This window comes from Staurois parvus, unplaced genomic scaffold (assembly GCF_062004578.1).
Source record: "Staurois parvus isolate SC_StPar_1 unplaced genomic scaffold, SC_StPar_1.0 ptg000425l, whole genome shotgun sequence".
NCBI classification, from domain to species: Eukaryota; Metazoa; Chordata; class Amphibia; order Anura; family Ranidae; genus Staurois; species Staurois parvus.
Genome location: NW_028318221.1, coordinates 1,806,234 through 1,822,658, shown reverse-complemented (window position 1 = coordinate 1,822,658; position 16,425 = coordinate 1,806,234). Strand labels below are relative to the sequence as shown.

Here is a 16,425-nt window from a genome sequence, read left to right as displayed (position 1 = left end):
TCTCCCCTCTGTCCAAAACTTAAAAAAAAAAACGTTTTGCCTTTTAGTTATGGAATGTCAGATATTCAAGCGCAGTAAGAACCATTCATATTGTAATTGGAAAAGTGTGCAAGACATAGACCCATCACTACTGCTGTAATAAACACTTGTACTGTGAATCCAAAAATCTCAAATAAACAGCGCTGTGAGAGTGAATAAGTTTAAACCTCACATCGAGGTGTACCTTTATTACAATCAAGAATCAAAATATAAGGTGGCCTGGGCAAGGTAGAGGAGACATTCGTTCCTTGGGTGGAGCAGTGCAGGGCATGTGTGCGAAACGCATTGTCTAGGTTACCGACCCGGCCATCAGCTTGTGTTCACCTCGATGTAAGGTTTAAACTTATCCACTCTCACAGCGCTGTTTCTTAAGAGATTTATTGCCTTTTAGTTATACTTTAAGAACTTTGGGCATTCTTGGTGTTTTCTCTGTTGCTGTGTGCATTGTGAAACAGCTTCTGTAATTCTTTGACTTTTATGGTGGGCTTTTCTGGTCTGGGTCTTTTTTGTTTTTTCTCTTTTAAGGGTAGTCCTTTGCTATCTTCTGAGCCAAGAATATAATATGAATGATTTAAGATTTGGTAATGATCAGTATTTGGGGTTCCCTTATATCTCGAAAGTGCCTCTTTCGGAGAAAAGTCTTCATCCACTCATCAAATCAATTTAAAGCTGATCTAAACCCCAAAATATATTGCAGTGTACTAGTCCTTCGCTGTAGTGGCTGCCTTAGTTGAATTTTTTTTTTTTCCATCCTAAAAACACTTTCAGTAATTGTCATTTCCTGTAATCTTAATAAAACATAAACACCATTATCCAAACACCATTACAATCTTGTATAAACTATTAGTCCCATCATACCATAGAGTGGAGCTGAGGAAATGTAAACATGTTTGAAGTCCGGTTTGTGTGACAGCCATGACTGCCTTCATAGATACAGTGGAGAAGTAAGCATAACCATGAGGGGACAGGCAGTGTTATTTGCAAGATTACCAGGTGAAAATTAGACCAGGCCATCACTGAGATCCTGGACAGTGAGGTGCAACCTGGCAGCATCAGATGGACCGAAACATGTTATCGGGGCCATTCAATGGTATCAATTCCTTCATCCTCCAGGACCTGCCTGCAAACTCTCACCACATGAGGCCGGGCATTGTCGTACACCAGAAGGAACCCATGACCCACTGCACCAGTGTAGGGTCTGACAATGGGTCCAAGGGATTTCATCCCGATACCTAATGGCAGTCAGTGTGCCATTGTCTAACCTGTAGAGGTCTGTGCATCCCTCCATGTATATGCCTCCCCAGACCATGACTGACCCACCACCAAAAACGGTCATGCTGAACGATGGTACAGGCAGCATAACTTTCTCCACGGCTTTTCCAAACCCTTTCACATCTGTCACATGTGCTCAGGGTGAACCTGCTCTCATCTGTGAAAAGCACAGGGTGCCAGTGACGGACCTGCCAATTCTGGTGTTTAATGGCAAGTGCCAATCGAGCTCTATGATGCCGGGCAGTGAGCACAGGCCCACTAGAGGACGTCGGGCCCTCAGGCCACCCTCATGAAGTCTGTTTGATTGTTTGGTCAGAGGCATTCACACCACTGGCCTGCTGGAGGTCTTTTGTAGGGCTCTGGCAGGGCTCATCCTTTTCCTCCTTGTACAAAAGAGCAGATACCGGTCCTGCCGATGGAATAAGGACCTTCTATGGCCCTGTCCAGCTCTCCTAGAGTAACTGCCTGTCTCCTGGAATCTCCTCCATGCTCTTGAGACTGTGCTGGGAGACAATGGCACGTATTGATGTGCCATCTTGGAGGAGTTGGACTGCCTGTGCAACCTCTGTAGGGTCCAGGTATCTCCTCATGCTACCAGTAGTGACACTGATCCTAGCCAAATGCAAAACTAGTGAAAAACAGTCAGAAAAGATGAGTAGGGTAAGAAATGTCAGTGGCCTCCACCTGTAAAGCCATTCCTGTTTTGGGGGGTAGTCTTTGTTTCCCATCTAGTGCGCCTGTTGTTAACTTCATTAACACCAAAGCAGCTGAAGCTGATTAACAACCCCCTCTGCTACTTAACTGACCAGATCAATATCTCAGGAGTTTAATTGACTTGGCACTATACATTGAATAAAAAGTGTTCCTTTAATTTTTTTGAGCAGTGTAGTATTCAGCCTCTTGGCTTTCTTTGCAAGTCCTGCCACTCAAACTTACTCCCTTAGTCCTCCTGACCTTCTAACACAATGTCCAGTGCTCATGCACAAACACTGTACCACTGTCAGCTTGTCTTTTCTCGCAAATCCCTGCTTCTACATCCTTCATGCTTGGTCCTGTCTCCATCCTGGTGCAGATATGCACCTCTCTGCTCCCTTGCAGACGCACACTCCCAGGAGGGTGGAGTGCTGAACTCTAATCCTATCTCTTATAAAGCTAGCACAAACCTGTGCCATAAGTGTGTCTGTTTTCTGCTAATCCTGGCCTAGACTGCCAATTTGCACAGTGGCATGGCCTCGCCCTGTCACAATAAATTAATAATTTTTTAGTTTTTTTTTTTCAGTAAGTGATAACATGACTTCTCAGCTGCATAAGGAGCTTTAGAGAGCTCGGGGTGGAGACTGCAAGGGGCATGTCAGCAGGAGGCAGAAAAACCGCATAACGCTGATCTTCCTAGTGATCGGCTGTACAGGGGAGTTTATCATCACATGTCTGACCACTGGACAGGCAGGCTGTGAAGTGCATACAGTGCAAATAAGAAACCTGACCACAATAGGATGGATGTACTTTCAAGCCCTGGTAGGACTGGCAAGGTCACCAGGGATTTCACACAAAGGAAGCAATACAAAGAGAACAGGATAATTTTTCATACACGTACATGGTACAGCAGGCACATATCAGGAATATGAACTGTTGGGGTAGCATACACACCTGCCCCCTCCTCCTACTAAAAACAGAAAAATTCTTCCCAAACCCCCATCACTTCACCTCTAAACTGCATTTATAAGGAAACCCTATTCTGAACAAATTGGAAGCCTACCATTGCTGATGACAAATGGAAGCAAGGGTAAAGATCCCCCGGAGGGAGACCGACAGCAGCAAAGAGCATTAGATGTTCTAACCACTTCCTTCTATATCCAAAACTTAGTTTCGGCTTTACATACACTTTAAGGAGAAAATGTCTTCTGGAAAATCGCTTCCATACAAAACTTAAAAGGAAGTACTTCTTTCAAACTAGCAAGGGATGGATGTCAAAACTATCTTTTTTTTTGGCCATGTTCATCTTTACAAAGATCGGTGTCTCGTTGCTTATGGGCAAATCAATAAGGAGTGCACGTACGATTTTTCATTTTCTCCGGAAAGAATGCACCACTTGGTACTTTAGTGGAAAGGGACCTACAAGTTAATGATTAGGGGTGTGGAAATTTTGTATTAAAACTGCTTGTCCAAGGGACTAAATCAGGGTCCCAATCCACTTGTCCCTCATGACAATCTACCTGTCCTGATAAAAACAAAAAACAAAACTGTATTTAAATAAGGTTTTTTTTTTGTTTTTTTTTTACATAGTGCTGTTTATCTCCTGATCACCTCCCTGTTTGTCTCCAGCACCACACCCAGGGACTAGTAGGTAGGGGACAGACATTGTGCCGAGCACTTATTGGGTGCTCGTCAGGAAAGGGAAGTGTCGGGTGCCCTCAATACGCAGCAGAAGCACATCTGCTGAGCAAGTAAATGAGGCGCCGGGCCCAATGATAAAAATAAAAACTTTATTCCTTCAGGATACCTTCGTGCACATGGGTGGTTCAGTACAAGCACATGCTGAGCAGCCAAATCAAGCTCCGGCTTCTGCTCCATGAGGCTACACTCACACCTGGGCGTTTTGGGATTGTGGTAGAATTGCTGTGATTCTATTCGTGATCTCAAAACGCGCTACAATTGCAAAACGCATGTTCAGGTGCCATTGTTTTTAAGTGTGCCTAAAATGTGGTCTGGTTTTGCCACGATTGTTGCGTGGCAGATCGCATCGCATGAATTGTATTGCCCAAAATAATCTCCTGCTCCTTTTTGGGCAACAAGCTTCACACAATGCTATTTGCCACATTTTAAATCGTTCGACAGTCATGGGAAACAAAACAAATGGCAGCTGAACCCTTGTTTTGCGATTAGTAGTGCGTTTTGAGATAGGGGGCATAATGTCATCGGTTCTACCATGATCCCAGAACGCCCAGGTGTAAATGGAGCCTTGGTCCCGGTTCACACTGATGCGAATCAGATGCGATCCGAAAGGCATAGATTTGCATGGCATCTGAAAACACATTGTTTTCTATGAAGAACATTCATATCTATGTGGTGCGATGTTGATCTGGGTAAAAAAAGGGTCATAGTGGCATTCTGAGATAACTGTTCACATAGGATGCAATTCATAGCTGATTTTGCATAGAGGTGGCTGGAAGGCAGTTTTTACCTAGAAGTGGCTGGAAGGCAGTTTTGAATCACACCTGAACAACTTACCTTTTGACAATCATGCTGAAAACTGAGATGAAAATCACAACACATAAAGTAAACCCTGACAATAAATGTAAAAACCCACCTGTACGGCACCCAGATATGTATGTCCCGGACGTCAGGCGATATGATTTGCACATCCCTGTAATATTATAATGTGTCACCGCTGACAGGGCTTCCATCTTCACCCCGTTTTCATTCCAGGTTCGCGGGCTCCATCTGTAGGAATGGCAGAGCTGCAATGACATTACTCATGCGGCATGGAGCTCTGAGGGTAAGGCACGGGTATGCTGTCCCTGCAGATGCACATGCGCCGGTGACATCACCGGCTGCATCCTGTGTGAATAACTCCTAAACAGTGCAAGTTTGGCAGATATTCACTGTAGCTACAGGTAAGCCTTATAGGCACAAGTGAAAAATTGGACTTCAAAATATTACCTAATGTCTGCCTACTGTGTACTCCAATTAAGTCTTTCCTGTGACATTTCATCTGCCCTGGATTGGACAGCAATTTATACATCTGCCACATAACAGCAGCAGTTGCCCTGAAGTGCTTTCTTTTTAGAGAAGCTTTTTTGCATAGCATTTTTCCAGGGAGTATTGATAAAGTCAACTTACTACTTAGAATTAGAGCATAAATCCTATACAACACTTGTAATGAGTGAGGAATTCAATGAGTGATTTAGTTTTAATACAGAAAGTTGAGCCAGAAGGTTAAAAGAAACACCTGTGTGGCTTATAAATGGGGTCAACTGTTTTTATTGTGGTTTTTTTGTGTGGGTTTTTGTTTTTTCTTTTAGGTTTGGTTTTTTTTTATTTAATTTTTGCTCTAATTGTTGGATGCACTAATAATGTTGCTGCTTAAATATATTGTGGTTCTGTCCAGATTTTGTTTCTGGAAATAATGGAGAAACAAATGCTGCGAACTTTAAAGCTGAGCACGAGGAAAAAGCTGTTTTTGACATTTGCTGTGTCCAGCTTGCTTACCTCCAATTCTTGTTAAACTACATCCAGAGGGTTGCTGGGGATGCTGAAAAGCAGATGCGTTTTTCCTCATACCACTTTCGGCTTCATCTTTTCCACTCAGATGCTGTCAAGCTTGCCATACACTGATCGAAATTCAGCCAGTTCAGCAGGGAGCATCTGAAGTGGAGCAGGGACAGTCATACACTGATTGATTTGAAATTCATTCGTTTGACCTCTGTCAAAGTGAAAATTTACATTAGCTGCAGGCTGTGATTGGTGTATTCTGACTGTGGTGGTTGCATGTTGTGTCGGGGAATTCCTCCATTCACCTCATTTGTGTAGATGGAGGAATCTGTGTTCTTTTGTCTTTTTTAATCTCATGAGTTGAACAGTTTTGCTACTCTATAGTAATGATAAGGGTTTGCTCGCTTTTCAACTCCTGAAAATAACTAGTATTCTTTTCATTAAATCTAAAGCTTTCTCTAAATGGGCAAGAAGCATTGGGAGAGAGCTTTTTATTTTGTGAAAATATTACCAGGTGGTTTATGGATAAAAGAGTTGAAGAGCGAGTTAATGACCCCCCCATCACTGTATAAGCAGCAGAACTCCCAGCAGATGAGCAGGAAAATCAAAACAGGCAGTGGTATGCAGCTAGCATCCCCAGCAACACTCTGGACATAATATTAAACTCCCAGAAAAACTATTTTTGACACTTGATATGTCCAGCTTAAAGGATGGCAGTGCACAAGATACATTTTTACTTCAAAAACCTCAACACAGTTATGTACGTGTTTAAAAATCCTAAAATGCATTATTACAGGCAATTGGGGTATGTATCTGATTTGTAATTCTGCATTGGCAGCTTTAATCCACTGCACAGTAGCCCTATTAGTCAGGTTAAGTGTGTGTTCATGTGCAGACCAGGAGCATGCTGACAGGAGGACAGTGCAGGGATGACCTCCCCAGTCATTGCAGTGATGGGGGCTGAGGGTTGACCTATACAACTGCATCTGGGAAAAGTTAGCTTACCAACCTGGTTAGGCTGCATAAATCTCAGCTGAAATACTGCCAAAGGATTTGTCCTCTGTCAATGCAGCCCTGTGTATTTAGCTGAATGCATGGAGTTAAGTTTTAATCATCAGTATCTCAACTGTTGTTTTTAAATAAATACTTTATTTTAATAATAGCTTGTAATAAAATAAAAACAATTGACTGTGTTAGAAGCTTGTTTTTTACCGTTTTATGGCAAATTGTATTCTACAGTTTTTATATAACGTGGCCTAAATGCAGGTGCTACGCATATTCAAGCACACTGTAAAACAAACTAATGTGTCAAGCTTGCTGCTACTCACCACTCCCCCAATGCTTTAACACCCCCTCACCCCACTTTCCAGCCAGACAGAGAAGAGGAAATTACTTCATTCTCCTGGAGGGGGGAGCAAGCCCCCAGCCTTTTCTAACACTTACAGGGGGCTGAGAAAGGGCGGAGGAGATTTTGTCTGATTTACGGCTTCCTGAGTAGGGATTAACTCCTTCAGCTCCCGCCTGTAATCTAGGGATATTTTGTTTATAGTGAAAAACTCTGAGGCACATGTACCAAAAATACACTGGTAACACAAGTATACAGCTCTGGGTTTGTATCTGTTGATGTGTTTTGCAGTGGGTACTGCAGATATGCAGACCAGAATGAGTCCAATGTATAAAGATATTGGTGTCTATGTGACCAATTAAATTTTATGAATTTTAAGTCTTGGTGGTGAGGGAAAGGGGGGAGATTTTAAGGTTCTAAACAAAATGATACCCACAGTAAACTGAGCAGAAAAACTTACAAATGTTTTTTTTTTATTCCTTCGGCAAGGTTGTTGTTGCTTTTGCTTTTGATTGGAAGTAATTCATATGACATCTCGTTTACCTTTTTACGGAAGGGTTAATTTGGCTCCAGTGAAATCTGAGCCTCTAGTCTGGGAAAAGCTCTGGAGATCTCTTGGGAGGGGGAGTGGAATTCCTCAGTGCTTTATACATGCATCACTGTATGGGATAGAGGACGTTCTTATTTCTTCCCTTCAGTTATCATTCACTGCTGTTTTTTTGTGTTATATAGATATCCATTATCGTAGTTTGTTTTTTATTGAAATGTGTTAAGGACTAGCGTCTTTCGCTTAGATAGGATAAAGCTTTCAGCTTTGTCTTCTCACTCGCTTTTTATGTTGGTGTTTTTTTGTTTTTTTTCACCTCCTGGCTGTGCATGTGCCATCTGCTGGTTTACATAGAATATTTCAGTGCAGGCACCTCTAGCATGTTTGTGACATCATCCAATGTAAAATTGTAAAACTGAACTGCGAGATGAGTAAATATTGTGTAAATAGAAGAGGCATATGTATTCTTAGTTGAATTTTGGTGTTCTTTGTGTATTTCCTCCAGATCTGTGCAGTAATCCAGTGTAATGCCTCTGTGCAAGAACTTCCTGTAATACAGATCTGTCACTGCTGCCCCCTCTCCTTGTGCAGGGTGACTGGCCTTGTATCTACCTCCTCCTGTAGTTTGTGGCAGGCAGCTTGTAATGGGTGGAGCTTGCGGAGTCCCTCTCACAGCTCTGCTCTCTGCACAGTGTGTACAAAGTGAGGGTGTCACCGCTATTTTTACTAAGGTAATATCTGGGTTTTCAAAACATTTTTGGTGCTCACAAAGTGGATTTATATCCAATTTTTTTGTGAACGTTTTTGTGCCCGGACTTTAAGCACAGTAAGATAATGCCCAAGCAATACATTGCCTGGTCCTGGTTTAAATTATCTGAATTCTGTCAGAATTTGTTCTCTATTATGCTGTCATTTCTGTTTGTTGTCTGATTTGGAGCATCATGCAGCAAAACAGATGCTATACTGCAGTGGTGTAGGGTAAAAATTCTCTTGGGAGAGCCCACGTCTTCTACGTTTGATACAAAGGGTCCGCACCAATCCATGACAAAATGCTAACATGAGGTGTCAAAATAATGTGTTTACTTATTTCTGACTTGGGCTGTCCCTGTTGTCTTTTGATTTTAAATGCCTCTTCTCCATATCCACCTGCCCTGAGTGTTGGCACGGGGCCATGGTAGAGCATATGGCACAGTGGTAGTTTGTGCTTCCCTTCCCCCATAAATAAATTGAGAGATTTGGCAGAATCAGCCTGATCATCCCAGTATGAAAGAGTTTGCTTACACTGCTGGTGCTCTTTGCTCTTTACTACTTTGGAGCTTTATAAATGCTTTGCCTCAGTTCCCAATCTCTGGAAACAGCTTGACAGCACTGAGCAAGACTTGATATTTAACTTCCTACTTTAAGATAGGCCATACGAAGCCAGATTTTATGTTCGTAGTAAAATGTATTGATTGTATAGCCTGACGATCTATCTCATTGGATATAAATTGAAAGGATTGTTTAGGTCAGCCGTTTACAAACAGGGTGCCAAAACACCATGGGTTACCTTCAGGTTTCTTCAAGGGTGACTTGGCAACAAACCTAAAAATTGTATAGAAGCCAGCTGGTGGATCAAGCTTGCCTTTTAGATGCACAAAACCACAATTTTTCATTGTGCACCATTACAGCCTTCCAGCCACTGGCGTCCTAACAACCAGTGATGTCATTGCTTGATAAGGAGGACATTGGGCACCTGCAGAGCATCCTTGTTTGCCCATCTTGCTTTGTCAGCAGCGGGATCATACTGACTGTGTAAGGGAGAAGAGAAATTCTGGAATACTAGTCAGTACCCATGTGCAAAAGGTGTTTGCTTTTGGAAGAGTAAATTGCCTCTAATGTTGGATGTCATACGTGTGGCTGCTGCTCTGTTATGTAAAACTATTAGTTTAGTTCTTCACATTTTAGAATGGGGTGCCTCAAGATTTGTGCAGAATTTTAAAGGGTGCTTTGACTGTGAAAAGGTTCACAAACACTGGTTTAGGTAGACCTTCATACTACATTTTTGTTGATCTGCAGAGGAATGTGAAAATATGGTATGACGGGGTTTAAGGCAGTTACACAGCAATATGTTCCACGCCGAGGATATGTTAACAATTGTCTCATTGCAGAAATAGTTCTGTTACACTGTTGTCTGACAGCAGCCACTATCCAATACAGCTGTTGAAACCCAATCACCCTTGATCTCAGGATATAGGAGGTGTTCTCCAAAGCAGGATGGTAGTGAACACTAAAAAGGAGAGCAGAGAGAGTGATTATTATTATTATTATACAGTATTTATAAAGCGCCAATGGTTCGCTCAGCACTGTATATTACAAAGGGGGACAGAACATGTGACAGAACAATAACAATACAATGCAAAACATGAGGGGATTGAGGGCCCTGCTCTTTCGAGCTTACAATCTAAGAGGGAGGGGATGGTGGCACAGGAGGAGATAGCTGTGGGGGATGGAGTGGTAGGAAGAGTGGAGGAGGTCAGCAAGTTGGCAGGGTGTGGGGTAGGCTTCCCTGAAGAGATGGGTTTTCAGGGTGCGCCTAAAGGAGAGGAGAGTAGGTGATCTGATGGGTTGGGGCAGGGAGTTCCAGAGGATGGGTGACACCCTGGAGAAGTCCTGGAGGCGGGCATGGGAGGAGGAGACCAGGGAACTAGAGAGAAGGAGGTCTTGTGAGGAGCGGAGTGTGCGTGCTGGGTGGTACTTGGATATTAGGTCAGTAATGTAGTTCGGGGCAGTGTGGTGGACGGCTTTGTACGTCAGTGTTAGGATTTTGAATTTGATCCGTTGCGCAATCGGAAGCCAGTGGAGGGATTGGCAGAGGGGGGTGGCGGAGATGGAGCGGTTGGGAAGGTTAATGAGTCTGGCAGCCGTATTCAGGATCGACTGAAGCGGGGATAGCCAGCGGCGAGGCAGGCCAGTGAGGAGGGAGTTGCAGTAGTCAAGTCGTGATATGATGAGGGAGTGGATGTGCTGTTTAGTGGTTTCTGGGGTTAGGAACGTGCGTATTTTGGCGATGTTGCGGAGGTGGAGTCTGCACGAGTTTGTTAAAGATTGGACTGGAAGGATAGGTTGGAGTCCAGAATGACACCAAGTACTCTGGCCTGCGGGGCGGGTTTGATGGTGACGTTGTTGGATGTGATGGAGAAGTCAATGGGGGGTGGGGTCCGGGCTGGGAGGAAGGCCAGAAACTCTGTTTTGGAGAGGTTCAGTTTAAGGAAGTGGAGCGACATCCAGTCTGATATATCGCTCAGTAGGTGTGTGATTCGGGCGGAGACTTAGGTGGTGAGGTGGGTGGTTGAGAGATAGATTTGTGTGTCATCGGCATATAGGTGGTAGTTGAAGCCATGAGAGTGTATGAGTTGGCCAAGGGAGGAGGTGTAGATGGAGAAGAGAAGGGGCCCAAGGACGGAGCCTTGAGGGACCCTAACAGAGAGGGGTAGTGAGGGGGAGGTGGTAGCATTATAGGCAACGCTGAAAGAGCGTTGTGACAGGTAGGATGAGAGCCAGGAGAGAGCAGAATCTCTGAGGCCGAGGGAGTATAGTTTTTTGAGGAGGAGGGGGTGGTCGACTGTGTCGAAGGCCGCAGAGAGGTCAAGGAGTAGGAGCACTGAATAGTGGCCATTAGCTTTGGCGGTTAGCAGGTCGTTGGAGAGTTTGAGTAAGGCAGTTTCGGTGGAGTGTAGGGGACGGAAGCCGGACTGTAGGGGATCGAAGAGGTTGTTGTCGTTGGTGAGAGCTTAAGCGGGTGAAGACTAGGCGCTCGAGGAGTTTGGATTTAAATGGGAGCAGGGAGATGGGTCTGAGGTTGTTTGGGTCATTGGGGTCCAGGGAGGGCTTTTTAAGTATGGGGGTGATGTGTGCATGTTTCAGAGGGGAGGGGAAAGTGCCGGAGGAGAGGGAGAGATTAAAGATGTGGGTGAGGGAGCGAAGGATGGAGGGGGAGGGAGGTCGTAGGAGTTGTGAGGGGATAGGGTCGAGGGGGCAGGTGGTGAGGCGTGAGGGGATAGGGTCGAGGGGGCAGGTGGTGAGGCGGGCATCAGAGAGGATCTTGGAGACTTCCTCGATGGTAGTAAGGTCAAAGGTGTGAAGTGTTGGGGGGGCTTCAGTATGAGGAATGTAGGGTGGGGTGGAAGTGGGGGTCAGAGCAGTGGTGGGGCCGTGGGAGAGGGGTGATGAGTGAGGGGGAATGGGGTTGGAGGGAGTTTGAGCATCGATGAAGCGCCTGCGGGTTATGCCGAGGGAGAGGGGGGATGAGGGGGTAGCTGTGTGAGACGGGACAGGTTGAGAGGGCGTGTGAGTTGCGGCGATGTCCTTGCGAATTGTGTCAATCTTGTTTTTGAAGTGATTGGCAATCTCAAGGGCGGTGAGTGAGGTGCTGGGTGGAGGTGGGGGTGGCGAGAGTAGAGAGGAAGTAGGCTTGTTTGGCTGCGTGGAGGGAGGAGGTGTAGGTGTGGAAGGAAGATTTGTAGCGGGTGAAGGCTTGTTGGGATTTGGTTTTGCGCCATAGTCGCTCCAGGGCACGACTGTGTCGTTTGAGGGTTTTGGTGTGGTCAGTCTGCCAGGGCTGGAGCGGTCGGGGTCTGATGTTGCGTGTGGTTAAAGGCGCTAGTGAGTCAAGGGCTGTTGACAGCGCGTTGTTGTAGGCAGTCATAGCCAAGTCGGGGCATCACAGGGGGAGGATGCTGTCATGGAGTTGATCAGCTGCAGAGTGGAGGGAGGCAGGGTTAAGGTTGTGGAGGATACGGCTGGTAGTAGTGTGACATTTGGAGGGGTAGGCGTTGGAGGACAAGGAGATAGAGTAGGTAATCAGGTTGTGGTCAGATAGAGGGAAGGGGGTGTTAGTGAGGTTGTGGGGAGCGCAGCGGTTGGAGAAGACAAGATCAAGGATATTACCGTTGGAATGGGTGGTGGATTGTATGCACTGTGCAAGTGCAAAGGAGGAGGGTAAGTGATGGATCATGTTCATAATTTTTTAAAACTTATACATTTTAAACAAAAAAAAAAGGGGGACAAAAACTTTAGTTTAGAAAGGTCTAGCTATATGAGGTACCAGACCAATTCTATTGAACAGACGTGTTAAAAGAATGATATACTGTACATGCTATTGTAACGGTGAGTCTTTTATTATTTTATCCTTTTTAAATCATGATTATACAGGTTTACCCTGCCAACTCAGGTGAAGAATATAGTGGAGACCGTGGAAGTTATACCTCTAAGCCACCTAATTCTCTTTACCCTGGGGGATTCTACATGGCTGGTGAGTAAATTGCAACTAAACCACTGGTGTTTGGCTCTTTGGATACAATTTTTTTTTTATAGTTTGGATAACTTCTGTATTCTCTTCCTCTTATGGCTCCTGGTGATAAATATGCTGTCCTTTGATAATTATAAAGGATTCCATTAATTATCTGAAAATTATAGTTGCATGGGTGCCATGCTGATGCTTTAGCTTTAATGCAAGGTCTGCTTTTTGCGTATGGTCCCCAACCCCATATTCAATCACTGCATTAAAACAGACAATAAATAAAAAACGAATGTGGCAAAGGTAATGTCTTGAGCCTTCCTGCAAAATCCTAAAGCTGGCCATACACCAATTGAGTTTTCTAGTTTTTGGCATATTCAGATTTTTGAATACTTAGTGTAGTCAAATCAACGTTCCCTTTCGACTGCAGTGATAATATTCGAAGCAGTAGGATGGAAAATTTCTCTGACTAAATTTCTTAAAGATTGCGGGTTTTTTTTTTATTTTTTTTTGGCAGGGGGGAAGAATCATACACATTGCAATGAAACCTGTTTAACTGCTTTCATGCCGCCCTATAGTAGGACTACTGCTGCAGGGCTGCACAAAATCACGTGTATATATACATTATTTGCATTTCCAGGTAGGGAGCGCGCGCTGCCATTGGCGGCTATGGATGTCAATCACTGGGTCCCGGCTGGAGATTCCCCATCGACACCTAGCGATCACCATATAATATTGACAGGGGAGAGAACTGTGTGTAAACAACACAGATCTCTCACCTGCCAGCAAGGACATGCTTTGTATTTCTCTGCACAGCAGGGAAATACAAAGCAGCATATTTCCCTAGTAAAATGCACACGGCACATTATGTAAAACGGCACACAGTGAACCCTTTGATTGCCCCAGATGTTATCACCTTCCTGCCTAGTGTCATTAGTACAGTGTCGGTGCTTATTAGCACTGATCACTATATTAGTGGCATTGGAATGTCAGTGGCAGTCCTCACCTAATTTTTTTACTGGATATGTTTTATAGCAAAAAGTAAAAAACATTGTTTTTTTTTTTTTTTTTTTTCTTTCAAAATTCAGTCTTTTTTTGTTTATAGCAGAAAAATAAATAACACAGAGGTAATAAAATACCAACGAAAGAAAGCTCTATCTGTGGGGGGGGGGAAAAAGCCATTAATTTATGTACAGTGTTGCATGACTGCGCAGTTGTCAGTTAAAGTAACGCAGCACCGTATCACTAAAAATGTCCTGGTCAGAAAGGGGGATAAATCCTCTAGAAGGCAAGTGGATAATGCATCTAGGCATCTTCTCGAATAGTAGTTCTGGACACCACTTTAAGGGTTTTCAAATTAAATTAGACTCAATGGTACGAAATGATTTTTCTGTGAACGACTAAACAAAAATATAACTGTCTATGTCCATCTTTAGAATGAGGGGATGCCAAATTTTGGCACGTGATTGCGAATTTATTCTGGTGTGACGTCCTACTGAATAAACAGACTTTGCTTTTTAGTTTAAAGTAAACTTGTGCTTTGACCATGCAGGGCATAGCAGTGGGTTCACTTAACTGCTGTTATCCTTGGTTCCATATTACAAATTTGGAACCCTTGATAAAGAGGGAGAAACCAAAATTATAGAGAATGTATGTATGTGTGTTTTTTTTTTTTTCTTTTCCAAAAGATAGTGTCAACATGAGCAGCCTAATGTAAAAAATCTTTGAGTGGGTTTATAGTCTCCTTTTTTTTAATTTATGGATTATAATTATATATGTTGTGATAGGTCGATTACATGTGCAAGTTATGCTTCTTGTCTATTAGTGGTGCACAATAATGTGATTTTCTGTTGATTGTGCAAGTCCATCAGCCAAAACAGACTGTTTCCTTTTAACTAACTAGAAAATATGTTCTTACACTACAAATGAGCTATTTTGCCCCAGTGGGAATCCAATGTGGCTTAAACCAGCTTCGTGTTCAGAGAAGATTATGGTAAAAAAAGATGCAAAATTATATAGCCATAATAAATTGTTGTGGTTGTAAAGGTTTCCTTTCCTGAATAGTAGTGTGCCACTGTTACCCGGTGGTACTACTGGTTATGTGTCATTTTGCTAAATGGTGGTTTACCCAAGTGGTGTAATTGATCAAATAATAGCTTAATGAAACGGCTATGGTAATCGGGTAGGGCGTTCACTCAAACAGAGCAACTATTATTCTGTGGTGTATAGGATAGTTAAAAGGAAAGGTTTGAGGATCAGGTGCCCCTTCAGTGATATGAAGCCCCCATTCACATACACCTACCTGACACCTCATGTAAGTAGCTATAAAGGTGATAGGTGCTGTAACCATGCCCTGAAATAAGACTCTTATGGGATGTCTTATTTGTAAATGCAAAGGCAGACCAGAAACAGATACAACCACTTTGCTCCTTTTTATAGGCAGCCCCTAATTATACTTGGAGTTTTGTTGTAAAATATTTGCTACTTTCTGTGCTTTTTATACGGTTTGTGTTTTTTTTGCTTTTTTGTTTTTTCTTGGGGGGGGGGTAGGCTTTTTGTCAGGTATTATACATTGTTTACAATAAAAAAACTTAATTTTCTTTATGCTTGCTTATTCTTAGATGGACTTAATTCCTCTGATATCTGGGCCTCCTCCGGAGGTATTGGACAAGGCAGTTATGGCTCCATTCTCAGCGGCTCTCAGGCTTCTCTTTCCCAGCCCTCAGGTTTCAGTGGTCTGCATGCCCACGAACGAATAGTAAGCACTGACCAAACAGCACATTTTTTTTAGGAGTAATTATGTTGGTATTTTGCTTCCAAATATGGGCTAAATATCTGATATTTTATTTTTATTAGGATATAACATAATGTGTGAACAGTACCAATAATTAAAGGTCTTGCAATGATACAACAATTTATATTTAAAAAAAATATATACAGTATTTTGCTTAAAACAATGTATTCATTGATGTTTAGATGTATAGCAGTGTAAATTGCCATAATTCACATAAACCATGTATATCATGTCACTGTATTTATTTTTTATATAAAAATCCTTAAGTACCGTTTTTCCTGCAGCACTGTTGCATGGTCACATGATTTTTCCCTGTTCTTTGGCATCTGAAGAGAAAGATCCTTGGGATGGGCTTCTATTACTACAGTATGAGTGTGTTTGCACGGCCCTGATTGGTGCTGTGCCAGTCACATGACTAAATAATGAAGAGCAATTCAAATTAAATTATAAATATCAAAATCTGTTTTATAGCTCCCTATAAATCTTTATTGAACATCAAATGTGCAATTTTTTTTTTTTGTCCATTAAAATGGCATAGGCAAAGTCAAAGATAATTGACACTAGCTTTTGCTTTGTTCAGACGTCATCTGCATCCAAGGTTCTTTAACTTTGCTGGTATGCGCAAATACCTATGATGTATTCAACACTAGTTTATGTTAAAACAAAGCTTTTTTTTTTTTTTTTTTTTTTGAGTTTCTTAGTGAATGTAATCAATCGACATACTATATCACATCTTCATGTGGTGTTTAGCAATAGGAGGGCCAGGAGGTGGAGGGAGGGGAGTGTCATTTACCACTGTGTATACACCATCATGTGTGACTCTCTAGTCACATGGGCTGCACAGATAAGAAATAGGAGGAAATGAAGAGCCTAGAACTGAGCATGCTCAGTAGAAGACTCCAGCTGATCTACACAATTTCAGCCTGCAAGGGGGACAGAGT

General features: G+C 43.0%; 1 protein-coding gene across 6 annotated transcripts in view; it reads left to right on the top strand.

Annotated features, from left to right (window-relative positions):
- TCF3 (transcription factor 3) overlaps positions 1-16,425 on the top strand; it is a 143,240-nt gene that overhangs the window by 88,052 nt on the left and 38,763 nt on the right. For all 6 annotated transcript variants that reach the window (XM_089687420.1, XM_089687424.1, XM_089687422.1 and 3 more), the window contains 2 exons: positions 12,606-12,705; positions 15,312-15,448. In XM_089687420.1, coding sequence (XP_089543546.1) covers positions 12,606-12,705; positions 15,312-15,448 — 237 coding nt within the window. The remainder of the gene's footprint in view (positions 1-12,605; positions 12,706-15,311; positions 15,449-16,425) is intronic.